Here is a 27,610-nt window from a genome sequence, read left to right on the forward strand (position 1 = left end):
AGTTCTGGAGATTACTCCATCAGAATTTATCCAAGATGATGTACAGGTAACTACTACTCTCGTCATAGTTGCTCTCTAACGTGCTGAGAATTCATAACATTTCCTGTTTTTATTTTCGGATGTAACTACACTTGCTGTTAATTTTTGTCTGTGTGCGTGAATCCCAAGACCAGGCATCATCAAGCAAATAAACAACGCAAGCAAAACCAGCCGGGAGAAATTTCCACATTGTTAATGCCAAGAAGTTACACCATTGCGAAATAACGAAGGGGGGGGGGGAAATAGGGAGCTTTAAACCCATTGCTGAAAACAGTTCTGCGACCACTATTATACGAATCCAGGGAAAATATATCTTTCCATTCAATTATGCTAACAAAAACCTCTCATTTAAAATGTGGGAAGTCTGCAATGAGAACAAAGAACAATATTTCATCGCCAGGCAAACTTTACACCTCGGAGGCCACCAATGCCTTTGAAGACAAGATTGGCTTGATGATTGCCTCTAACTAACAACCTTCCTTCACTGATCTCAACCCTGATAAAGGGATTGCAGATTATGCGCTTGTAAATACTCGTCAGTACTGTTGATTGCACTTATTATAGGCTGCTGTGCGCCAATAGCGCTGACCGCAAGGCGGAGACTATAAGAGGCAAAGAGAAGCACTGGCTTCCCAGATCTTGCAACCTCAAACTAACATGTTGCATCCCCGCCTATTTCAGATGGACGGGGCTAGCCAGGCATTTAAAGGGGAGGTGGGGAATGAAACCCACGAAAATGGCAAAAAAATATTTAGAACACCTCTCACCTCTTTTTTTTGGAGAATAACGTTTTTTTGCTGGCTCCTTGATACGAAATTTACACACAATGTGGAGATTGCTAAATCCCACAGCCAACGGCAATGGCGAGATAAATGTTCTTTTCTATTTACACTGGCCAGAACATCGATGAGAACTCCCCCGTCTTTCTTCGAAATAGTGCACGCTGTTTAACATCGTCTGAGCTTTAACCGAAATTCAGGACTTCTGATGATGCAGCACAACCCCCGTAAATCTACTGGACAGTGAGACATGGCAGTAGCTCAGATACTACCCATAGCCAACAATATTTAACACATGTATAGCTAGGTTCTTAAAAAGTTTTTCGACGAATAATTACATTTTACATTTCACGTCAATTGTAATTTACATTCTTTTTATTGCCATAGACATTTATGACACACTTTTGGTTCACTTTGACCATGCGAGGCAAACAAAAATGGTTAATCTCAATTCTCTGGCTTTCAGTCCACAATCTTGCAGGTCCTGTGGGTTTTCACAAAGTTGTGAGTTCTGTGCGTTTCCACCAGTCCACACTTTCCAAGTGCTCATCTTTTTTTTTTCAGCGCGGGTTTCTACCTCCATCACCTCACAGGTACTGAATTTTTATTCCTCACCTCTTTCTGAATGACATTTCTTTCACCAATGAACATTTAAGTTACCGGTTACCGATAGGATCCAGGACCTTGCTGTTCGCCCTATATAGCTACTGTACTCGTGATTTTCTTCACTTTACCTACCTTTTCATTGAGCCTTCAAAAGAAAACACCAACCTAGACCGTCTTCCCATTTTCTGGAAGTGTTAATAAATACCATCATATTTTATTGGTAATTGATAAGTTTCATTCCTCTCGTTCTCTCCGATTTCTACGGAGATCACCCATTAAAGGGCGACGAACAAAATGGTCAGGCAGCATCCGTGGAGGGAAATGGACAGTCGACATTCCAGTACAGATGAAGGGTCGACTTCCTCCACAGACCCACTGAATTTCTTCAGCAGATTGTTGCTATAGATTCCAGCATTTACAGTATCTTGTATCTCTAAAAGCATTGGGGAGTTAAATGAACGCTCTTAGTATAGGCGCTTCAATGCCGCAGAATAGCTAGAATTTGCAATAAGCAGTGGTTTAAGAGAAAATGTGGTGGGATATGTGGCCTTTTATTTTCCCGCTTTTTAAAACGGACGACTCTCCCCTTTAATTGTAAAGCATCCAGTCGTTCGTGATTGGCCAGAGCGGCTGTCAACCAGGTTCGCCCAGCAGTTGGGTTGTCTCAGACGTTTTGAGCGACAGGCTGCGGCTGAAATTCTTGAGTTTTTCTTCCCACAGAAGGAGGGCCGTCCACTTCGCCGAGCAGTCGACAGACTCAAGCCGCGCTGGATGGATTGGCATGGGGAAAGGAAGCCGTTACCCTTTGGCTAAAAAGCTTTACTCGTCCGTCTTTGCTATGCTTGTTTTCTCAATGTGTCTGAATTCAGGTAAAAAAAAAATCGTGTATTTGTGAAAGAAACATTAAATATTTTGAAAGTAAGCAACTTTAACTTGCAGTGCTTCAGGAGAATATATTCAAGTATCACGGAATTTGGAAGTCCTTTTAAAAGTAGCATGCAAAAGTATCTTGGAGAATTTGAAGTTTACTCTGAGTTTGCAAAAACTTTTGGTAGTTTGGAAAAAGTTTTGAAGTTGTAAAACTGTTTCTTCACTCTTTTGCTAATGCCCTACTCTTGTTGCTTGCAGTACGTTGCCAGCAGTGTAGGATCCAGCGATGTAACGCCGAATTTGTGGCTGCTACCTCTCCAGGGATTGGGTTGCAAGAGGAATCGGAGGGAGGAGGAGGTGGAAACGGCGGCGATTTCTGCATCGCACTGCGAGCTTACTCGCAATGCACCAAGAAGACGGCCAAGTACTGCCGAGGGGACCTGGTCTATCACTCGGCGGTGCTGGGCATCAACGATCTCATGGCACAGCACAACTGCTCCAAAACGGGACCCACGGCCCCTGTGAAGCCGGCGGGCACGGAGCGGAGCCGGCTGCCGGAGCTGTGTAGCTACCAGGGCAGGGTCAACTCGCTAAGAGACGGTGGGCAGAAGCCCCCGAAGTTTGCACACTGTGGCTTGTTCGGCGACCCCCATCTCAGGACATTCCGGGACGAGTTCCAAACGTGCAAAGTGGAAGGGGCTTGGCCCTTGATCGACAGCGACTACCTGTCTGTTCAGGTCACCAATGTACCTGTGGTGCAGGACTCTAGCGCCACAGCCACCAGTAAGGTAAATGTGCTTTTACAAAGTCAAGCGAAGCCCTTCCACATTGCTCACACATTCAACCTCCTTTCCTTTCCTATGCTTTTGTTTCCAAGGGACTGAAATGCGAGTGCCCTCTGCCGAATTAATTTGGGATTTAGGAGCCTATCCAAACAACATACTGATTTTTTTAATTGTTGAAAGATCCCGAACGAAGGACGAGTTAGATTTCTGTTTACTGTGCACAGAGGGTTGTGGTCCGGCAATGAATTGCAATGGAAGCCGGTCATAATAATTTACAAAAGGAATTCATGGTTGAGGAGGAGGGAAAATAGTTTTGGGACACATCGGGGTAGTGGGATTAATTGGACTACACTTTCAAAACTTGTAAAGAGTTAACGTGTGAATGGTTGCCTCTCTTGCTTAATGTATGGATGTGTTTTATCCCTTAAAAAAGCAGCTGGAGTGGATTGTTGAAAAAATAGTTTTTGGAAGGTGTAGGAGTGTTTTTTTTAAAATTACCTTTTACTCTGCCACAGACTTGATTAATCACTGGCTCATAATTATTTATTTTGTCAAACAACCTCACTCCTCCAAAAGAATCCCTCTGAGCCATAGTTCATCTTAAATGCTGCCTTTTTGTGGTTGGCTTGTTTACTTAATTTCCCCCAATATATAGATTTAACTCGAATCAGTTACGGATGCACTTTATTGAAGAAAATATTATTCTGTCTCTTAAATAAAGATTTAACTTCATTTAAATGTGTGTGTATATATATAATCCGCAGTCATTTATTTCTCCTGGTTGGACATAATGGGTTAAATGACTAAATTTCTACAATTAATTTCTGTTAACGGACTAAGTTTGCTGCTTGAGCTTGTTAAATTTGAAGCGGTAACAAAACAGAAGTTGTATAAAGGAGAGACTGCAGTGAACATTAAGAACACAGCATCCTTGTCCAAAGACGGCAGTTGACTGCCAGCACAGGCACACTTTGTTCTGCACACTTTGTGACTTTCAAATGACATCGGGTGGCTTGTATCCTACAATGCTGGGTAGCCATGGCAATGAAACGTGAAAAATACAACTGCTACTTATCTTCACGCACAGTGTAGAGGAATGCTGAGGATCCATTGAATTAGATTTTCTTTTGAGGTTTGAAAAGCTTGAATTTTATTTACCTCCTCCCTGCCCGCCCTTCATTGAACAAATTTTACCATGGACATTGCTTAAAAAGTGTTCATGTAAATCAGGTCTTGAAAAGAATAAGCATTTCAAACATAATGAGGATTATAATTCCAAGTTTAATTGATGTTGATGGATTACTACACTTTGAAGGATGCACCCTTTATGTTATAATTGTGTTCTCTTAAGTGTGGTGACTGAAGATTTTCTTTGTATGTCAACATCTTTGTACTTGTGGGGGGGGGGAATGACACTGAGTTGGCATGGTTCTGTTCCCTTTCCATCAAAAATCGCTTGTACAGTTTCGAGAGGTGATTGTTCTCCTTGCAGTTTCCTTGCAAATGCCGAAGATCTGGTGAGATTTGTGGCCGGTGTCCTTTACCCTTTTGAGGGGCTGCTACAGTGGAGTTCTTCGTCATTTATTCCCATTGGCGTAGTGGGGCAGCCCTGGTGCTGCATCTTGTGTTGGAAGGCTGTTGGTGGAGGGAGCTTTATTTTGATGCTCAATAAATGCGTCCTTTCTGTGGCAACTTGTGGCCACCATGTGTTATGGAAGGTGCTGAGATATAGTTTATGGTAGGGCAGATATTATTTTGAATTAGGTTTTGTCATAAGAAACAGTGGGGAGGGGGAACTATAATTTAAAAAAATACTTCAGGAAAAATCTTTAATTAAAAATACTTAAGTGCCAATGTGACTATTTATAAACTTTTAACAATAGGCTTTTACTTCATCTAAAATTAATATGCAGAAAAGTCTTACGTTGTATAACAAAAGCCTTGATTACACAAAGGGTTTTGTTTGCTTCCAGAAGGGGTTGGTAATTTAAACTTTTCCTAAAAGAATTCATATTTAGTAATTTATTGTAAAAGTCTGTAACAATTGGAACTGGCCCCCTCATCAGTTTTGAACCAGTGCTGAACTCCAAGCAGCATTCCTAATTTTAATGGTGATTAGAGTGGTTGTGGTTTGTTGTGCTTTCGCTGTCTTTTAGTCTCATAAAACAGCAATAGTCATGACAGATTGGAAGAGTGGAGTCTTGCACTGTAATCAGATCCCTCCCGCTCTACCTGGAAAGCCTTAAAGCGCTTTTCACACCAATCCTTCCGGGCTTCTGAGTGTTCAGTTAGCACAGCTCTGTTAACCCTTTAGTGGCAAAGGCTTCTTTGCTAACTTCATGTGTAGTTTAATGTGTATTCCCTTGTAATGAAATTTTTATAAATTTTTGAACTTTCAATATTTGCTCTTTTCTGCTTTGATTTTATCCAGTAACTTTCTTAATATCCCAAAGCTCTTAACATTAAGTTTGTGTAATGTTATTTTTGTGGTTTGCAAGCTGTTATATGCATAAGTGGGAATTACATTTGCGCAACAATTAATTACCGTAAAAGGTCAAAGTATTAATGCCCCTCTGCTCCCTCAAGCTTTTCTTTGGGGACTTCTTATTTTGAGAACACACCTCTCTGGGGCTTCCTAGTATATTTAACTTTTTCATATAAACTTTAAAAAGGTTTTTGTAACAATTAATTTCATTCAGAAAGTACTGCTTACCGATTTTATTTGTAAGGTTTAGAAAAATACTAGTAATGTATAGAAGTATAAGCATTAACAAAGAGAAATTGGGGCGGAAGAGTTTGTATTCAATCAAGCTTAATTTTATTGGACAATTCAATGGTGTATAAATTGCAGTGCTGTACATGTCACGTTGGCTTACCAGCAAGTTTAAAATAGCTTTTTAATAGTTTTTTTAATTAGCAGATCACTTTCGAAGTGCTTTCACTATTTTTATTGTGCCTCCAAAACACTATTTGTACAAAGGAAGGTGGCGCGCTCAGCAATCAGATGACAGCCTATTTGATGAGATCTTGATGATAGCTGTAAGAAAGTTTTGGCTGGGAAGGTGAGAGATATTCCCCTGTCCTTTCCCTTCTGTCCTGATCCAGCCTACCACTTCTACCAATGTATTTGGGCTGCTCAGTTAGATGGCAGGTAGAGATAGAAAATAAAATGACAGCATTGCAAGTGAATAAGTAATTTTTTTTTAAATCTAAAAGAGAAGAAAGGAGGTTTGGAAAAATGCAAAGCTTGGACTAAGTTTTATTTCCCTTAATTATCATGGGATCTCAGAAATCACACCTTTCAGACTCTGAGCCTTGAGTTTGCCAGCAAGCCAACACAGAGTCTGAAGAAGGGTGATCAGAAAATGCAAGGGGAATTTGTCAGGAGGCCATTTTTTCCCCTAGGCATTGCTACTCAAACTATCTGGGATCTCTAGTCTGCTTGGGTGTGAAATTAGATGCAACCAATCTGAGCGCCAAGTCTTGTTATAATATCTTCCTTACTTTGTTTGACCCAGGGACACTTCGGAATCCTGATGTCATTGCTAGGCCAATATTAATACTGCTTAAAGCAAGTGGCATAGTTGGCTACTCAACTGTCACCATGTTGACTGGCCTAGTTTCATATTAGAGGAGGGAAGGTTGGCTGATCTCCTCAATTGAAAGACAAGGAAGATACAAATACATACCCACAGGTTTGTGGCCGTTATTTGTCATGGCATCTACAGTACCAAGAAGATGTGATACTGAACTGGCTGTCTGGCTCGGCATTAGCTTAATTGTTTTGTCAGAAAATGCACGCAACCCAAACCCAATTTTATTTTCGGAATATGCACCCAACCCAAACCCAAATCTTTATCTAAGAAAGGAACCACTGTCATTGGAGATAGGCCAGAGGAGGTCCGTGTGAATGATGCTGGGAATGAAGAGGTTAACATATGAAGATTGTTTGATGGCTCTGGGCCTGTACATGCTGGAGAATGGGGGAATGGGGGGGGAGGGTGGAATTTAATTGAAACCTAGTGAGTAATGAAAGGCCTAGACAGAGTGGATATGCAGGGCCACGAAGGGTCTCGGCCTGAAACGTCGACTGTACCTCTTCCTAGAGATGCTGCCTGGCCTGCTGCGTTCACCAGCAACTTTGATGTGTGTTGCTTGAATTTCCAGCATCTGCAGAATTCCTGTTGTTTGGATATGCAGAGGATGTTTCCTATGGTAGAGCAGTCTAGGACCTGAGGGCAAAGCCTCAGAATAGAATGACACCCCTTTAGAACAGATGAGGTAAAATTTCTTTAGCCTGAGGGTGGTGAATCTGTGGAATTCATTGCCACAGACAGCTGTGGAGGCCACGCCATTGGGTATATTTAAAGTGAAGGTTGATAGATTCATGATTAGTAAGAGCGTCAAAGATTATGCGGAGAAGGCAAGAGAATAGGATGGAGAGAGAAAATAAATCAACCACGATGGAATGGCTGAATGGCCTAATTCTGTTCCGATGCAGTTGTGTCACAGCTAGAAAAGCGGGGCTTTGCCTTTGACCTGGCTACAGTGTGATTGACTCTGATGCAGTGATCTTCAGTAGCACAAAACTTCATACTTTGAATGCACTTTTACCTAAAGTATGAAGGGAAGATTTTATTCAGGGCTTGTTGTTATGGGAGGACTGATGACTTCCCCCAGGTGCTTAACATAGAGAATAATCCAAGATGGTAATAAGTAGAAACCTGTGAGAGTACACTTATGGTAGAAGTGTCGATTATTTTGTACCAGGCCTGTGATTCTAGCTTCAGTATTTTTTTGCACTGCTTTTCAGAGGAAGCAGTCTCCCTAACTCCGGGTGTAGATTTGCAACTTCCACAGAGTGCTGCCCAGCAGATGAAACAGCTGATATTTTCAGTCCCATTTTCCACCTGAAAACGCTTGAGGCTGAAGTGGGTGGAGTTTGAAGTGAAGGGTGTAAACGTTATATAGAATGGGCTGGCCATTCAGCCCATTACCTATTCTATACATGAAGCAAGCAAGTAGTCCTCATTAGCGGAAGGATGTAGATTTACAAATTTTGCCAAATCTTACAAGGGAATGTGAGTGAAAAGTTTCTAATGCAAAGAGTAGTCCTGAATGGCAGTTATTGCTTGTCGAGAAAGTGGAAGCATAGTTGGTCACCTTTCAAATAGCAGTGTAGGCACTTGAAAGAGAATCATTTGCAAGGTTCTGAGGATATGATGGAACTGATAGGTTTACAATGCTGGAAGCTGGCATAGTCTCGATGGACCGAGTGGCTTCCTTTGGCAGTTCTGTGGTACATTAGCTTGGTTGTGGCTGATCCAAATTCTTTTGGTTTAATCTGCACTGGAACCAAAGAACCACTTATTTAAACATTGAGGTATGTACCACTATATCCTGGCATGTTATATGAATGTGGTTTCGTTTACACTATGTATTGTGCTGAGAGCGCCTAGGATCGGTGTGTCTGTGTGCAGATTCCAGGAAATGCCAAGACTTTGAACTGCTACAAGACCCAATTGGTCTTGGCTTGCATTAAGTTTGTGTGCCCAGCTCTGTGGGTTCAAAGGGGGAGAGGACATGTGCTGATCTTCCATCAGCAGCTGAAAGCAGATTCGGAACAATTACTCCCAGGTCCCTCAAGACAGAACTATTGCTAGGGTGGGGTTATTTGGTTGAAGCGTAGTTTTGAAAATTGTGGGTGTTGAACAACGCTCAACAGATCAGACAGCATCTGTAGGAAGAGTGTGAGAGGTAGAGAGATTTTATTTGTTCGTTAACACAACCAAAATGCTGGAGGAACTCAGCAGGTCAGGCAGCATCTATGGAAATGAATAAACAGTTGACATTTCGGAGATCCTTCACCAGGACCTTATTGATCCAGGTTAGTCTGAAGATTCACCAGATTGAATCCTAACGTTGCAAGCTTGTTAAATGGGGAAAGGTCAAGAAATGTATAAAAATCATTTCGGGGCTTACGGTTGGTTTTAAGTATGTGATATCAAATGTTAATTTAGTGCATGCATTCTCTTAAATTGTACACCTTATCACTTACTGAATGCAAGTTTACCTTCCTAAACATTAGTTGGTTAAGTTTCCGTTTACAGAGCAAGGTTAAGTGTGCCACAGCAGAATGACTGAAAATGGGTGGATTTTTACCACAGGGATCATTGGTGACAGAGATGTGCTCTATCAGCCTGTGTGGTCCAGCAGTGTGTGTGCGATGAAGAAGGTCAGCCAAATGAGCTTTAACTTCAAGCACTTGAACTCTTTAGCATTGATGTATTTGACCACGAAATCAATGGAAATTCCCATTGCTGTTTACTGTTTTTTTGAGATTTCCCCAAAATCTTTTTTTTAAGAGGAATCTCAAAACCCAGAGGTGCTGAGGGAGTGCTGCACAGTCTGGGGTGAGTCCTTCAGATGAGGAGCTAAACAGAATCCGCATAGTCTCAACCTGACTAATGTGAAAGGCAGCATTTTAGAGAAGGGGAATTATCATAAATAATTTTCTTCCCTGACTTAGTATCCCAGCAACACAAGCAGCTGAACTGCATCTTCTCAACGAACTGTGGGCTTCTGCTGGAATCACATCCTGTGTGTTGAGTTCCAAGATCTGGGGTAGGAAATACTTGGCGTGGGAGGAGACGATGTACAAGTATTTTCCATTTACATGAAGCAGATCAGACTGTGCCAAGGAGGACAACACCTCTGTCATCATCTTGGTGCTTGACAAAATGGGTCAAAAGTTGTGAGTGTTGAAGCTCCCAGCTGTTTATCTGAGGAAAGCAGTCTCGGAGTGGAGTGGGTTGCAGGCTTGTGGCTGTATGGTGCAAACAAGCTAAAATCACGGGGGCAATTAACATCTAGATTGACCAAGATATCTGGCAGTTAATTGCTTCAGGTCCCACAGCAATGGTTCAGATCTCCATTTGCTTCTTGCCTATTTTGTTACACCCCTCAAGTGCCAAATTCATGAGATTTATTCCACAGAGTACGTGATCAGGAATAGGCCACTTGGCACTGAGTGACCTGATTGAGAAAGAAGAGTACTAACTCTTTATGGCATCTGTCACAATTGTCCAGGATCCCAAAGTTCTTTACAGCTCATTCTTTGAGGTGCCGTCACTGTTAGAAATGAGCTGCCAGTTTGCACTCGGCAAGCTCACACACACAGAAGGTAATAATCAAATAATCTTTTGGTGGCGTTGGCCAAGGGGTAAAGGTAAAATAGACTGCAGATATTTGGAGGCCAAGTCATAGGTTTACAACTGAGGTTGATATGATTCTTGATTAGTAGGGACATTAAAGGTTATGAGGAGAAGGCCGGAGAATGGGATTGAGAGGGATGATTGAATGGCAGAGTGGATTCAATGGGCTGAATGGCCTAATTCTGCACGTATGCCTTACGGTTTTTTAGCAGAATGTTGCAAGAGCTGAGCCGGTCAAGCAGGATCTGTGGAGGCGAAAGGTGTACGTTGATATTTCAGGTTGAGACCCCGATGCAGATATTTTGACCCAAGGTGTCAATATATAGCTTTTGCCTCCACTGATATTTTTTAAGTCAAGGGATTGGTTGGCACAGTGAGAAGAGTTGCTCTCCTTTTCCTTTAAGTAGTACCATGGGATCTCTTGCTCACCCAAGAAGCTGAAACTCCAGGGACACAGCACTCCCTATGTACTGGACCGGACTGCTGCGCTGGATTTTTTTTGTTGTGTGCTCAGCTCCCAGGAGCGGGAATTCAAATCTTCCAGATCGAGGCAGCAACCACAGCTGACTCCTTGAGAATGAACTGCTGGTGGCATTAGCTCTGTGCAAAACTCCGCGTTGTTTGGTAAATTTCGAGTTGGCCCCTTTAAGAGGCCCACAAGGAACGAACCTAAACAATAGAGGCCAGGTTCTGACTATAGGCCAATCTCCTGTGGGATTTCTATGCTCGGAGACTGGCGTCCCAGTGTAAAGAATGCCTCTTGAATGCAGGTATTTTATTAAGGAAGCGTCTTAACTGTGACCCTAAGTCATATACTTGATGTTGCTATAATAAAATTATTTATTTTTGTTGCCTTGTAAAGCTCTTTAAATTGTTGTTTGTTTTATTAGGGACATTTTATTGTATGAGGGGTTTCATTCTACCTGTCTGTAACCAGATAGTTCCGTGGTATTCAGTTCAATCCACAGGACAATTCAATCATTAATTGCAGCACTGATAATTAAGAGAACTAGAAAATACAGGCAAATTGTTGCAGCAGTGTTGAAAAGGGAATTTGCAGGAGAAACTCAGTAGCGTATAAAAAGTACTGTAAATTTAGTTAATTGATTAAATGTAAATGGAAAATTGGAGTAATAAAGAAAGCCTGCTAATAGTCTGGAGTAACACAGAGGTGGGATTGGGAGATCTGCAGTCACTAAAACAAACCCCTAATCTGTCTATGACGAGAAAACAAGAGAAAAGTGCAGTTTCTGCAGTATATTTAAACCACTCTCTTGTTGCGTGAACAGAAGCAGCTTTTTTTTTTAACGGTGGTGTCCAGCCAGAAGCTGGATATTTGCCAGTTTTTTTTTCTTTCTTGCCATTGGGACAGGCGTCCCTGCGGAGCTAAATTGGTAACACAAACGGACTTCCAATTAGTGGTGAATAAGCAGTGTTGTGCTCTGGATTCTAATCCTCTGGGAGCTGGCCCTGCACTCATTCCACTAAGAGTCCTTCTGTTTCATTGCCCTCGATCCTAGCTGTATTCATCTTTGGGGTCTCAGGTACAAAATGGCAGTGCAGTTGAGCTCCCAGTCCTTCCCAGATGTTTCTGGTCCTTAACAAAACTTTCATTTTAATTTTGCTTTTCATTTGGGGGGGAAATACTGCTTTTCGTCTTGTTCCTTTACAAACAAATATCAGGCACCTTAAAGATTTTTTTTTAAGGGCTTGGAAGATGCTGTCTCAATGGGCAGTTACTGCTAATACAGATTGATCCGATTGATTGAATTAAGCAGCTCTAGCTTCACAACAAACTGGAATTAATACTGCGAGAATTGCTTGAGTTTAAACTGAGAGGACTAAAGTTTTTGGTTGCTTTAAAAATAACATCAACATTGGAATCCATAAATTGGAGGACGTGCATTTCTCTGGATGGTTCACGTATCTTTCTAGATGTACGAAAGCCCCTTGCAGCTGGACGAGTATGTTTGAACTGTGTTCTCTGTTGTAATTTCTCTGTTGCGGAGCAGACGCAATGGGCCAAATGACCTATTTCTACTCCTATATCTTATGGTAATATTTTATGTTTGAAAACAGGATACCACATTGAGCAGTATAATAGTGTTTATAAAAAGTATTCACCCCCCCCCCCCGAAAGTTTTCATGTTTTATTGTTTTACAACATTGACATAGTGGATTTAATTTGGCTTTTTTGACACTGATCAACAGAAAAAGACTCTCTCATCAAAGTGCAAACAGATCTCTACAAAGTTAATTACAAATTTAAAGCAAAATAATTGATTGCATAAGTATTCACCCCCTTCAAGTCAGTATTTAGTCGATGCATCTTTGGCAGCAATTACTGCCTTGGGTCTGTGTGGATAGGTCTCTATCAGATTTGCATATCTGGACACTGTATTCCCCCCCCCCCCCCATTCTTCTTTACAAAACTGCTCAAGCTCTGTCAGATTGCATGGGGATCGTGAGTGAACAGCCCTTTTCACGTCCAGTAACAAATTCTCAATTGGATTGAGATCTGGATTCTGACTTGGCCACTCCAGGACATAACTTTGTTGTTTTTAAGCCATTCCTGTGTAGCTTTGGCTTTATGCGTGGGGTCGTCATTTTGCCGGAAAACAAATCTTCTCCCAAGTTGCAGTTCTCTTGCAGACTGCATCATGTTTTCCACCAGGATTTCCCTGTATTTTGCTGCATTCATTACACCCTCTACCTTCACAAGTCTTCCAGGGCCTGCTACAGTGAAGCATCCCCACAGCATGATGCAGGCATCATGGTAGGGATGGTGTATTTTTGTTAATGAGCTTACGCCAAACATTGTGTTTAGTCTGATGACCAAAAAGCTCAATTTTTGTTTCATCAGACCATGGATCCTTTTTCCAGCTGACTTTGGAGTCTCCCACACGCCTTCTGGCAAATTCTAGCCGAGATTTTATTTGCGATCAACAGTGACTTTCTCTTTGTCACTCTCCCATAAGGCTGAGACTGGTGAAGCACCCAGGCAACAGTTGTATACGCAGTCTCTCCCATCTCAGCCACTGAAGCTTGTAACTCCTCCAGAGTTGTCATAGGTCTCTTGGTGGCCTCCCTCACTAGCCTCTTTCACAGTCACTCAGTTTTTGAGGACGGCCTGCTCTAGGCAGATATATAGCTATGCTATATTCTTTCCATTTTCTTAATGATTGACTTAACTGTACTCTAAGGGATATTCGGTGACTTGAAAATGTTCTTGTATCCATCTCCTGTCTTTTGCTTTTTAATAACCTTTTCATGGAGTTGCTGGGAGTGTTATTTTGTCTTCATGTTGTAGCTTTTGCCAGGATACTGACTTACCAGCAGTTGGACCTTCCAGATACATGTGGATTTTTACTACAATCAATTGAAACACCTTGACTGCACACAGGTTTCCAAAAACATCTCCATTTAACCATTTATGTGACTTTTAAAACCAATTCGCTGCACCACTGATGATTTGGTGTGTCATATTAAAGGGGGTGAATACTTATGCAATCAATTACTTTGTGTTTTATATTTATAATTAATTTAGATCACTTTGTAGAGGTCAATTTTCACTTTGACATGAAATAATCGTTTTCTGTTGAACAGTGTCAAAAAAAGCCAAATTAAATCCACTGTGATTCAATGTTGTAAAACAATATGAACACTTCTGAGGTTGGTGAATACCTTTTATAGGCACTGTAACAAGTAAATAATTGAGATTTGAAGTAATATTGAATCAATTTTGAATATTAGCTGAAGCACCAACAGAGTAATTCCATTAAATGCCATCCTGATAGAACTTGAGAAATCAGGAGGAGTAGACCAGTTGGTCCCTCAAACCTTCCCTGCTCAATGTGAACATGGTTTGATCTCCAGGCTTCTTGGCTAGTCCCCCATAACCTTGAATCACCCACGTTCAAAAATGTATTAGCCATCTCTCTAGCTACCCCGTGACCCAGCCTCTGAAGTGCATAATTCCAACAATTTATCATCATCTGTAAGTTGAGATGCCCATGCCTCTTCATCATAAGTGACCACCCCCTCATAAATCAATGATATCCACTGGATGCTCTTCTGTTTAATGCCTTTACACCAGAGGTGATGTGGCTTGCATTAGATCAGACTAAAATTTTAAATTTGGAATAGTTCACATTTGATTTGGCTATCATGTTTCTGATGCTGTAAGTACTATTGTGCAGTGTAATTTGAAGTGCTAGTTTTACCTTGGGTGGTTGTGCTCTTCTCCCCAGTACAGGTGGTTCAAGTTTCACTCTTAAACACAGAAACCTGCACTTGAGGCTCCTTAGAATCAGATTTATATAACTGATATTAGGGCATGAAATATGCTTTGTGGCAACAGTGCTCTGCAAACACACAAAAATCTGTAAATTACAAAAAATAGATGTTGCAAATTATGATGGGTACAGGTAGAGTGAATGCAAGCAGGCTTTTTCCACTGAGGATAGGGGAGAAAAAAAACCAGAGGACATGGGTTAAGGGTGAAGGGGGAAAAATTTAAAGGGAACATTAGGGGGGGGTGTCTTCGCACAGAGAGTAGTGGGAGTGTGGAGTGAGCTGCCAGATGAAGTGGTAAATGCGGGCTCACTTTCAACATTTAAGGAAAACTTGGACGTACATGGATGAGAGGTGTATAGAGGGATATGGTCCGGGTCCAGGTGAGTGGGACTAGGCAGAAAAATGGTTCGGCACAGCCAAGAGGGGCCAAAAGTCCTGTTTCTGTGCTGTAGTGTTCTATGGTTTAAAACAAAAGGAAAAGTGAGGTTCTGTTCATGCGTTCATGCACTGATCAGAAATCCGGTGGTGGAGAGGAAGAAGCTGTTCCCTCCTGTGCAGCAATGAGAGTGTGCTGCACTGTGGACAGAACCATCTTCTGGTATGAGATGTCCTTTGAGTGATCCCATATTACTATTTTCAATGAAAACAAGGGAATTCTTTCTACTGCCCTGATCAAGGTGAATTAAAAAGTAGATACACTGAAGTAGATTATCTAGTCAGAAGTACTGTTTGTGGGAACTGATAGTGCAAAAAATGCAACTTACGTACAAGACTTACTTTGCAAGTAATGCCTCCAAACTTCACCGTGCTGTGGAGTTTTCTCTCGGCGTTGGTGACTGCAGTACCTTGTGTCACTGGTTTAGCTTCAGGGAAGCTGCTTTCCACCGGTGATGATGTAGCAGTAGTCCCCACCCACCTCTCATTGCCACTGTCTCACTCTGTTTGGGAATTGATTGCACATAAGCAACTCAGGCTTAAGTCTGATTTATACTTGTGCGTACGGGCTACGCCGTAGGCCTGATTTATGCTTCTGCGTAGCCCTATGCCGTAGCGAGCATGCATTGTTGTGTCTGCATTGCTCTGCAGTTCACTGCCAAAATGCTAGTTGGCGGTGGGGTTTCTATGCCACTGTGTTGAGATTCTTCGTGAGAGACATGGTCGAGGAAATGCATTTCAGATATCTTCAGATGTCGGCAGATAGATTTGACGATTTGGTTCATCATCTCTAACCACTTATTTCGCATCAGTGTACAGACATGGCGGAGAAAAGCAACCGGAAATGCGTAGGAGGAAATGCAACGCTACCGAGCGGACCAATCACAGTTGTTGTGGTCTGTGTCGCTGCGACACGTGAGTTACTTTTTTGGGGAGGTGCATGTCACCCTACGGCATAGGGTACGCGATATCTACGGCATACGTTTGACGCAGAAGTATAAATCAGGCTTTAGTCGAGACCACTGAAGTGTTAATGGATCAGGAATTCTGTTAAGCTATTGGATGACTCATACTTCAAATTCACAAGGATTCTGTATTTGGATCCGCTGTGGTTACGTTGAGTTGAATTCAAGTGAAAATTTTTCTTCAACATCCATCTCAAATTTTTAAAAAATTTTTTCTCTCTCCAGTGGGAGGCACAGATTTTCATAGGAGCCAAGAGAGAATTGAAATGCTGCAGAAATTTCTAAAGCAATGAACTTCTCCTTTTGGCCATCTCTGTATAGATGATCATTGCTGGTCTAGACTGCAGTAACAATAAACAGGAGCTGGGCCCGGTACTCATGAGTTACACTGTGGCTGCTCACCAGATTTAACTTTGTAGGCTGTGGGGAAAAATATGCACTCGTGTTTGTGGTTGTGTTGTGTTTGCAAACAAACCACATACACACACAACTTGTGCAGCAGGTCCTCAGTAACTGTTTGCAACCTCATCTATTCCTTTCTCCCTTATTTGGGATCGCCTTCCCATCCAACATGACTTCTCACTTCAGTATTTCTGTGGGGAGATGGTGGCAGGCATCTGCCCCCAGTCCCTCCCTTGCTCTCCATGGTCTGGAATGCCATGCCAGAAGTGTTGACTGGGAATATTGGTGGAACTTTTTCTTTTGTTGTCTCCCTCCTTTCAATTACAGCGTTATTGAAAAAAATCAAAAGGCAAATTGCAGTAGTCCATTTGCAGGTTGGTTGATGTAACTGCAGCTGGGAGTGTTATGGGGTGGGAGTAGTAGTTTCCTTACATTTTGGAAAATGGAGATGCCTTAGTTTATATTGATTCCAGATATTCCAATAAATTTACAACTGTAAAACACTTCCAACTACTTATGCAAAGTGAGAAATGGTTGTCCAGTTCAGATTCTACATCAGTGGGTTCTTCTCCAGAACTTCACTAGTGGTCAGTGAGGAAAGATTTATTGTCCAGCCTTCATTAGGTGGAATCTCCATGGGATGTAGACTTCCCACACAAAGCTAGCATTTATTGCCAACTCCTAACTGTCCTTGAACTAAGGAGATAATTTTAGGTCAACCATTTTCTGTGTTTCTCAAGTGCCAATCTAGATGAGGAAACAAATTTCCTTCCCTGAAGCTTGTTACGTGCACCTGTTAGGGTGCATTCTCCAGTTACCTTATAAGGTAGCCGTAGCCTTCAGCCAGGAGCAGATGTCATCAGGTGGGAAACAGAGCTGGGCAACTCTGGCAAGTAGTTCCAGGTATTCGCTATGTTCTGTGTAAAGAAGCTACTCCTCAGGGCTCCTTCATACCTCTTTTCCTTTATGTTGTATCTGTGCCCTCTAGTTTTGGACTCTCAACACTGGGGAAAAGACTGATTGTCCTTACCCATACCTCTCATGATTTTATCAACTTCTGTGAAGTCTCCTCTCAGTCTTCAATGCTTCAGTTCTAGATTCTTTGTTGCTACGCACTTTTCAAATTGCCGATTTAACCCGTTCACAGATCGTCTCGAAGGATCTTGTGTATTGTATTGCATCCACACTTTGCTGTGAGCAAGGTGTCATTTTTTATTCAATTCATTCAAATCTTGTTTCTTCCACTGCATCAGCTTTTGAAAGACACCCATCATCTCACAACTCTTCAATATCCTTTTGCTTAGCTCTGACAGTAACTAAATGTACAGTTTAATTTTGTTCTTTCACATACCTTAATTATCTCATTTCCAAGTGTGAAATATGCTGGGTGATGCTAATGAGTAAACTCTCGTGTTTAAATCAGAGTTGCATTTATTAGCACTGGCGTATGTTGTGAAGTTCGTTGTTTTGCAGCAGCAGTACAGTGCAAGACATGAAAATTACTATAACTTACAAAAGTAAATAGTGCAAAAGAGGAATAATAAGCTGGTGGTGTTCAGCGGTACACAGACTATTCAGAAAACAGGTGGTGGAGAGGAAGGGTCTTCCACCAACATCCTGCAAACAGGTTATCTTGTCATTATATTCTTTCTTAGAGCTTGTTGGCTATGGTATTTTCCTGCACTAAAGCCGCAGCATCATTCCAAAAATACTTTACAAGGTTTAGGGGACGTCAACACATTTGTATTGTTTAAAGTGCACTTAGTAATCTTGTGGGACAGAAAGTTCAAAAGTTGATGTGTGATCTTTAAGGTAGCTGATGTCGGCCAGTACTGTTAATTGCCCTGTGCTTTAGGATGGTAGCTCGGTATTGACCGGGGTTGTGGTCACTGTAAATGCTGTTGAGATGGATTGGCGTGCATCCAGTTCAGTTCTCAGCTGCTTTTCCTGTGAGAGCCTGTCCCTGGATGAAATGCTAGGTGTTGACACTGTCCAAAAAGAAGCAACTTGACAAAGTCCCATAACAGGTCTGGAGGTTTGGAAGGGGCATGATTAGTTCACCACTGGTGAAATCCAAATGCCCCAGATCTGTTGCTGCATGTAAGTTAGAGAATCTGGGTTTAATTTGCCCTGTTCAGGTCTTTGTGGGTATGTAACTCATAAGCAGCTCGTAAAACATGAAACTCTCACCACTGAGCCAGGATTCTGTGTGTTTGGAGTCGCACTGTAGCGACTTCAGCCTGTCTGTCAATCTGTTCACACTGACCATAGGAGATGCCACCTTTCCGATAAAGCACTCAATCCAGTGCATCATTCGAGACGCACTGTGGAGTCATAGAAATATTGTGTAGAGCACAGGAAAGGACCCTTCTGGCCCAGCTTATCCACACTGACCAAGAAGACTGTGAAATTCACTTGGGGCCCCTATCCCTCTACACCTTTCCTGTCCATCTAAGTACCTTTTCAACATGGCAATTGTATTTGTCTCCACTGCTTCCTCTGGCAGTTCATTACAAATGTTCACTACTCTCTGTGTGGGGGTGGAGCTCAATCTGTTTTAAACTAGATCAGGGGTTCCCATCTTTTTGTGTCATGGACCTCTACCATTGACCGATGGGCCTGTGGACTCCAGGTTGGGAAACTCTGAGTTAGATTGACTTATCGTTTAAATCCCAAAATGATGATCTCATAGAGAGTCACAACACAGAGACTGACCTTTCTGCCACCATTCCACCTACCATTAAAACCCATTTTCATTAATCCCAGGCTTATCTATATTATTTTCCTCACATTTCCATCAATGCTTCCTTGATTCTACCATTCATCGATACCCTTGTGGCAATTTACAGTAGCCAGTTAACCCCCTGACCCACATGGTTTGGGGATGTGGGAGGAGACAGGAGAACCTGGGAGAAACCCATATGGTCACATGAAGGACATGCACGCTCCACACAGACAACACCAAAGGTCAAGATCGAACCTAGACTAATGTTGTTGATTTGCTAGCCTCACCTTTGTGCCACCCTCATTATTATTAAATGCTTGACGAAGGCTTCGGGAGTAAATCCAAACAGGAAATCCCAGAGTGGAGCTCCTGGACATCACTGAACATCCTTCCGGCAGCTCCTGCAGCCAGGCTGGTGCCAATCGTATCGTATTGCTTCGCCTTCCTTTGGACAATACCGGTGAGGATGAGAAGGGGGTCTTGACGACTGGGCATCCCAGGATCTCCATACCTTCTGCCCTGGAGGGGTCACTCCAGTGTCACTATCCATTGTCCTTCAAGACAGACGGATACTAGCGTCATCATCATCAGTGATGAAGCTTACTGTGATTGGATATTGAATTTTCTTCATTACAACACAGACTCTTCTTCAAGAGTACTTTATTCGCTGAAATGCTCTTTGGGATACAATGTAAATATTTTTGGATGTGTCATTTGTGATCACATCTTCTCCCTGCTTTCCCACCAGAAGTTTAGTGCATGTATTCTGCTGTGTGAGAAAGGGCCCCTTATTCAGTCTGCCCCTTGCACCCCATATCATTGTGTTGTACAGATGTCAGTGAATTGGGGTTCATCATGAAGGAGCTACTCAGCTTCTCACCACTTGGACAATTGCTGCCTCCGATTATCCAGTCTGCAACTCTTCAACCCCAGCAGAATGTCCTCAACCAAGATCACTCACAAGGTTTTCTCTGGGCTCATTTTCAAGGTAAACAGCAATTATGTTTGGAGAAGGCCTTTTCTGGTTCACAGTAGATAAATGAGAATCAACTTATCAAGATTGCAAATTGTGCCCAGAATTAAACTTTCACTCACTGTACGATGAGGCTAGTGTGTGCATCATTTGGAGTACACTGTAGTTGCTCACAAGGTTTGCTTTGTCCACACCCCGCAAGTCTGCAGTCTTTCTCATCATGTAAAGTAAAGAGCTTGGGTACATGCAAACACCACTGCCTGTAGCTTCCCCTTCACCTCCTTAGAAATGTTAAAGTTTTAAATTAAATGTATTATCAAAATATGTATATGTCACAATATACTACCTTGAGATTCAATTTCTTGCAGGCATTCACAATAGAACAAAGAAATCTAGAATCAATTTAGAAGCTACACACAAGCAATGATTGACAAAGAACCAATGTGCAAAAGAAGACAAAAGTATGCAAATACACAGATACAGTAGATGGGTAGATGGATGGGTGAACAGGTAGAGAATACTGAGAACATGAATTGTAATCAAAAGTGAGTCCATCGGTCGTGGAATCAGTTCAGAGTTGAGGTGAGTGAAGTTATCCATGCTCATCAGGAGCCAGATGGTTGAAGGGTAACAACTATTCCTGAACCTGGTGACATGGGACTCAAGGGTCCTCTTACCTCCTTCCCAATGGCAGCAACGAGAGGAGAGCATAGCCTGGATGGTCAGGGTTCTTGATGATGGATATTGCTCCGTGTGGCAGTGCTCCTTGTAGATGTGGAGACTGTTTATCAACTCTGGGTCCAAGTCCTGGAATACCCTACCCAGTACCTCTGTAGAAGCTTCTTCGTCGGAAGCACTACAGAAGTTCAAAAAGTTGGCTCACACCCACCACCAACTTGCTGAAGACAATTTTAGATAAGGAATAAACTGCTGGCTTTGCTACCAAAGCTAACAACTTATAAGTTATTAAAGAAGACAGTACACTTGTAAATTCTAGAGTCACTGGGAGGGAGTTCGAGGGAGACTTCTTTACCCCTGAGTGTGGTGAGAAAGTGGGAAGCAATCCATTCTGTCTCATTCCCTGGCTCTGTCCCATAGTCCTTCATGTTTACCTCCTTCCAGTGCCATTCTAATTATCTTTTGAAATTGCTGGCGATCTCTGCCTCCTATACTCTCGCAAGCAGTGAGTTCTAGGTCATTATCTGTGTGTGTGATCATCTGCGAAGGAGTGGAGGAGTCAGTCATCTCACCTGTCATCCTCCTCGTGTTCCTCTCAGAGGCGGCACAGCGTAGAGGTTAGCCCGTCAATATTACGGCTTCAGCGATCCGAGTTCCTTCTGCTGCTGTTTGTAAAGAGTTTGCACACTCTCCCTGTGACCACGTGGGTTTCCTCCGGGTCCTTCAGTTTCTTCCCACATTCCCAAGACATACAGGTTAGTAGGTTAATTGGTTACGTGTGTGATTGGGCTTGCTGGGTCAGAAGGTCCTGTTACCATGCTGTATCTCTAAGCAAAGTAAATTATTGAAGTCATTTACCATATCCATCCCCAGATTTGATGGATTTGAGCTTGTCCTGTTACATTGTGGACCTTTCCCTTCTCTCCATCCCCTCTCTCCACACAGGCTGAAGGCATCAAAAGAACCCATTAATCCAGGCAACGTGAAGGCTTCAATTGATGGCATGCTGGACGTGCTTTCATGCTGCTTCTGTATTGAATCCTATGGGATGAAGTCTAGGCCCACACACGCAAAAGCTCAGTCATGCATACGCGCTTGGGCGCACAATTTCCCAGAGGTACTTGTATTAATAAAGTAAGGTTGTTTTATCGGTCAGTAAATAGAAGTTAGGAGTGGCAGCCGCTCTTGGCAACGGTGAACTGACGTTGGTCTGAAATTAGTTTGGAAGAATGGGAGACATTGTTAAATTAACAACATGGACTGTTCTTGTCGCCTAAAGGTCTTTTAATTAAGTGGGTCTTTTTAAAGTTAGGTTATGTCATTCTTTTTAAAGCAAGTTAGAAAATTGTCCTCTGTGCAGTAAATGGGCAATTTTAGTTCCATACAGGGGCTAGGCGGCACGGTAGTGTAGCGTAGTGGTTAGCACACCACTTTACCGCGCCAACCGCCCAGGTTCAATTCCCACCACTGCCTGTAAGGAGTTTGTACCTCCTCCCTGTGATTGTGTGGGTTTCCTCCGGGTGCTCCAATTTCCTCCCACAGTCCAAAGGTGTACTGGTTGGTAGTCATTGTAAATTGTCCCATGATTCGGCTAGGATTAAGTCAGAATTCTGTGTGGCACAGCTAGATGCCACACTGTATCTCAATAAATAAAAAATCTTTGTCTTTGAAATCAGTGCACACAGGTTGACTTGTTATGGCATTGAGTTGTTACAGCCTTGTTGCCTGCAGCAATATTCAGCACCAGATGGAAAACCAAGGGCCTGCGGTGATTTAGATTGGAGTGAATGGAAGTGAAGTTGCTTGATCAGTTTGCAAATTGAACACCGCACATATAAAATGGGTCACTGGCAGCGTCCATGGAGAGAGAAACGACGTTCAGGTTGATGGCCTCCAAGAATTAGGAAAGTTGGAGATGTTTTAAAATGCAGGGATTGTTGGGTGGGATGGAAAGAGAAAGGCAATGTCATGGATTAGAAGATGGGAGGTTAAAATGGTGATGGTGCAGAGAAGTGAGAGTGGGGAAGGAATTAACAAATAATTCAGGGGGGGTAGATAGGATAGATTATCTGACTGTGGGAATAATATTGTGAATACTGTAAATGTGGGAATCTAAGACATCAGTTGCTGTTTTATCTAGAATTGTTAAACTCAGCTCTAGGTCTAGGAGGGCTGTCATATGCTCAGTCAGAAGCCATGTTTTTGTTGTGTTGTTCTCGAACCCTGTGGTGAGCTTCATTGGAATAATGCAAAGTTGAACGTCAGTGAACAGGATAGGAGTGGAATGGGAAATTAAACTTGTGTGCTGCTGGAAGCTCAGAGGCATCTATTAGAGACTGAATAGAGGTGTTCTGTATTTAGATTCCCCAGGGGCAAATAATTAAAGATTCAGGACTCAAAATTGTTGAATGTAATCTCCAGTATGCAATTGTAAAAAAAAAATGACATCATTGTTACTCCGGATCTGATGCAGCACAACAAAAACACACAATAAGATAAAGAATATGATAACGTAAACAAAAAAAAAACAACAAATATAAATACATAGATTAATTAGATTAAAGTGACAGGATTTGACAACGTGATAAAGTAGTGGTGATGAGGGGTGTGGTGGGCTTGGTTAGTGGGTGGAGGTGTCGATCAGCCTTACTGCTTGGAGAAAGAAACTGTTTTTGAGTGTGGTGGTCCTGGCGTGGCCTCCTCCCTGCTGGGAGTGGGACAAACAATGAGCTCCTCTCAGTTTACTGTGTGTACTTATGTAGCAGGCACTCTGGGGTCAGATATATGCAATAATTTCCAGTGAAGTGCCAGGAATGAAAATCTAAAAAAAAACTACATGTGCTGGAAATCTGAAATGAAAACAGAAATCTGGAAACACTCAACACTGCGAGTGGTATCTGTGGAAAATGAAAAGGTCAACATTTCAGGCTAAGGATCCTTGATCAGGTTCTGACTAGGTATCTATTACCTGAAAAGTTAACTCTTGTTTTGCTTTCTACTGGAGTGTAGCGGTGGATTGTTTGTTGGTCTGTGAGGGCAGGGCGATGCCTTTCTTTGCCGAATCCATTTTGTCCTGCGGACATCCAGTTCAGCCAGTGACGTTTGCCAGCTAAATAGTGGAAGCCCTTGAGTAAAACAGCCCGGCATTGAAAACCAAATGCGTTCTGGACGATGATCTGTACGAGTTTAGAAGTGCTACGCCACTAACTTGCTGATCAATGTCTTCATGTTCCGCATAAAGAGCGGGCTGGGGGAAGGAAGCTGTTTTTGTTTTAAGAGAGGTCAGTTGGTTTACTGCTGGTAATGTTGGAGTTACAAAGAATGTTGAAGCATTCAGCAGGTTGGGCAGCATGTATGGAGAGTGATGCAGAATTAATGTTTCAGAGCAATGTCTTTTGAGTCATGGGCCCAATCCATTGAGCATCCTTGTGAACCAATCGATTCTTTTTTTTATCCATCAGACATTCACTTCCACGGGCAATTTATTGTTTACCAGCCAGAGGGTGGTCTTGTCCTTCAAGCTGTTACCCTTTCAAACTGCAATTTACCTTTACATTTGTTACACATTTCATTTAACCTACCTACCCACATAGCTTTTCAATGTGGAAGGAAGCCAGGTGATACCCACACAATCGATGGAAAACCTGCAAACTCCAGACAGATAGCACCCAAGATAGGCAACAAGTACTGGACGGAGTGCTACTGGGTTGCTGTCCATTTATGATTTAGAAAAGGGGACAGAGTGTGTAGCATATCCAAGTTTGCTGATGACACTAATCTGAGTGTAAAAGTAAATAGTGCAGCAGATGCAGAGATATATAGATAGGTTAAGTGAGTGGGCAAGTGTCTGGCAGATGGAGTACAATGTTGGTAAATGTGAGGTCAACCATTTTGGAAGGGAAAAAAATATTTTACGTGATGAAAGACAGCAGCATCGTGCTATTGTGCAGAAGGACTTGGGACTGCTTGTACATGGATTACATGAGGTTTTCAGATTCAGAGGGCTATCAAGAAAGCAAATGGAATGTAGGTCTTCATTGCTAGAAGGGTTGAATTTAAGAGCGGGGAGGTTATGCTGCAACAGTACAGGGTATTGGTAAGGGCGTACCAGGAGTACTGTGTGCAGTTCTAGTCTCCATACTTGAGGAAAAAGATGTACTGGCTTTGAGGCAGTGCAGGGGAGATTCACCAGGTTGATTCCAGGGATGAGGGGATTAACCTGTGAGGAGAGGTCGAGTTGCCTAGGACTATACTTGCTGGAATTCAGAAGAATGAGAGGGGATCTTATAGAAACAAAATTAAGAACGGGATAGATAAGCTAGAGGGAAGAAAGTTTTCCGCTTCTAGGTGAGACTAAAACTAGGGGACATAGCCTCAAGATTCGTGGTGGTAGATTTAGGACAGAGATGAGGAGGAACTGCATTTCTCAGAGAAAAGTGAATGTGGAATTCTTTGCCCAGAGAAGCAGTGGATGCTACCTCATTAAATATATATGAGACGCAGAGAGAACAGCTTAGTGGTTAGCACAACACTTCGCAGTGTCAGCGACCCGGGTTCAATTCCTGCTGTTGTCTGTAAGGAGTTTGTACGTTTCCCCTCCCCTCATGACCGCATGGGTTTCCTCCGGGTGCTCCGGTTTCTTCCCACAGTCTAAAGACATATCGGTTGATAGGTTAATTAGTCATTGCAAATTGACCTGTGATTAGGCGAGGGTTAAATCAGGGGTTACTGGGCGGTGTGGCTCAAGGGGCCGGAAGGGCCTGTTCCAAGCTGTATCTCATAAATAAATAAAATATAAATAAGGTTTTTGCACAGTGGTGGGATTAAGGTCATGTGGGGGGGAGGTGGGTAGGTGGAGCCAGATCAGCCTTGATCTTTGTGGTGGAGCAGGCTCGACCGGCCAGCTGGCCTACTCCTTTTATTTCATCGAATCAGGATTGAAACTGGGGGGCGGGGTTGGCTACCATGGAGCTGTTGCTCAAGCCACTTTGCTCTCTTTAGATTGCACCTTTCATTCCTACCCCCCCCCCACCTCTCTCATCTCTCATAGGGAAGAATACACCTTGTTGGGTGGGCAAGGTGTGTAAGTGACAGTCAGTCATATATAAAAAAAATAGCACAGAAACAGGCCTTTCAGCCTACTGAGTCTGGGCTGACCATCAAGCAACCAATTACACTAATTCTACATTAATCCCATTTCTATTTGCTTTCCTGAGATTCAGTTATTTACTACCTACTGCCCATTACGCCACTGGTGTTTGTAGGGCAGCAATGAAGAGCCTCTGTCTGTCTGTCCTTTTTCTTCCCCTACTTCACCCCAGGTATGGCTCAGGGTCCTCAGTTGCACGCAGATATAGAAGCATTCTTCATTGCTGTATCCGTAGCAATTTGTTTTTTTTAACCACTCAGGGTGGTTAGTCCTGAGCTGAACCCCTGAACCTGGGGGACCAGTGGACCATTCCTAGTCTGGCCTCTAGTCCTGGACCTCTTTGGCATGGGTGACTGTACCAAGAGCCAAAGCACAAGGCCCTGACTCTAGCTAACGTAGCTTTGCAGGTCATTGAGGCACACAAGCCTCCATACCTTATAACAAGTTTGTGGTCCTCTTGGAGGCCTGAGATTCACATCAGAGACCATTTACAATAGCTAATTAACCTACAAACCTACCTACTAATTCAGCCTGAAAGTAGACCCTTTGGTCTATGATGACATACTAGTTGTCAACTAAAAAAATCTAATTACTCACATTCTCTGAACATGAATGCCTTTTGTGACTGGCTTCTGGAGATGGGCGAGTTGGCATTGTGAAGGCACTAATCAAGTTTGTCTTGTGCTTCCTTACAGATCACGATAATTTTCAAGAGCTTTCACGGCTGCACGGAGCAGAAGGTCTACCAGGCGACCACAGACGGCCTCCCGTCAGCATTTGTAGACGGCACCAAAGTCGGCAGTGAACGGAACGGAGGGAATAGCCTGAGGATCTTGGAGAAGGTGGGCAGCGATCAGGTGGAGATCCAAGCCCGATACATTGGGACCACCATCATTGTGCGTCAGGTGGGCAAGTACCTGACCTTCGCCATCAGGGTCCCCGAAGAGACATTGAACTTTGCGGACGAGAGCGTGTGCCTGCAGCTGTGCGTCCACGGCTGCCCTCGGAGCGAGCTCATCCAGGAGCACACCTTGTCCAGGCAGCTGTCTGGTGCCAGAATGCAGGGTCCCAAGCAGGTCTACACGGTGGAGAGTGCCACCTCCAAGTGCCGGGAAATCCTCCAAGTGGAGGATGTCTACTTCCAGTCCTGCGTCTTTGATCTCCTTACGACAGGGGACCCGGCTTTCTCCATGGCTGCCCACGGAGCCTTGGAGGACCTCAAAGCACTGCATCTCAATGTTCTCAAGCAGCACAGTTCTCCCAGGACAGGTGCAGGGAAGAATGGCGCTCCAACCCATCGCCCACCATACCCCATTTACCTGGCATGTCTTGCCTTCCTCATAACCTTCATGTAGTGAATGTGTATACCTTCAGATTGCAAATTGTCTATATAATAATATATTGAGAAATGTACATATGTGAAAATGAAGTGTAAAGTGCCTGTATATATAGTTGTATTGTATGAATTATTGTATGTTGAGAGGCTTTCTGTTAGCGACTTGTGTTTTCTTTTGTGTACTCCTGATTTTAAGAACCTTGTTATTTTTGGGGATGTGGTTCCAAGCGGCATCTAAACTTTGCCTATTAAATGTCTCCAGCTATAGACCTGAAGAACCGTCTACAGCTTTATTTCTGTGAGATATGATGCTTCATTTATCTGCAAGTTCTCCCACCACCAACAGTCTGCCTGCCCC

At 42.9% G+C, this 27,610-nt stretch overlaps 1 protein-coding gene across 1 annotated transcript; it reads left to right on the forward strand.

Moving 5' to 3' along the window:
• Positions 1–27,530, forward strand: rgmd (RGM domain family, member D). The gene is made up of 4 exons (XM_072244286.1): positions 1–46; positions 2,145–2,293; positions 2,553–3,082; positions 26,612–27,530. The coding sequence occupies exons 1-4, from the start codon at positions 36–38 to the stop codon at positions 27,269–27,271; spliced, it is 1,350 nt and encodes a 449-aa protein (XP_072100387.1). The 5' UTR covers positions 1–35; the 3' UTR covers positions 27,272–27,530.
• Positions 27,531–27,610: the final 80 nt, after the last annotated feature.

This window comes from Mobula birostris, chromosome 26 (genome assembly GCF_030028105.1).
Source record: "Mobula birostris isolate sMobBir1 chromosome 26, sMobBir1.hap1, whole genome shotgun sequence".
Classification (NCBI taxonomy): Eukaryota; Metazoa; Chordata; class Chondrichthyes; order Myliobatiformes; family Myliobatidae; genus Mobula; species Mobula birostris.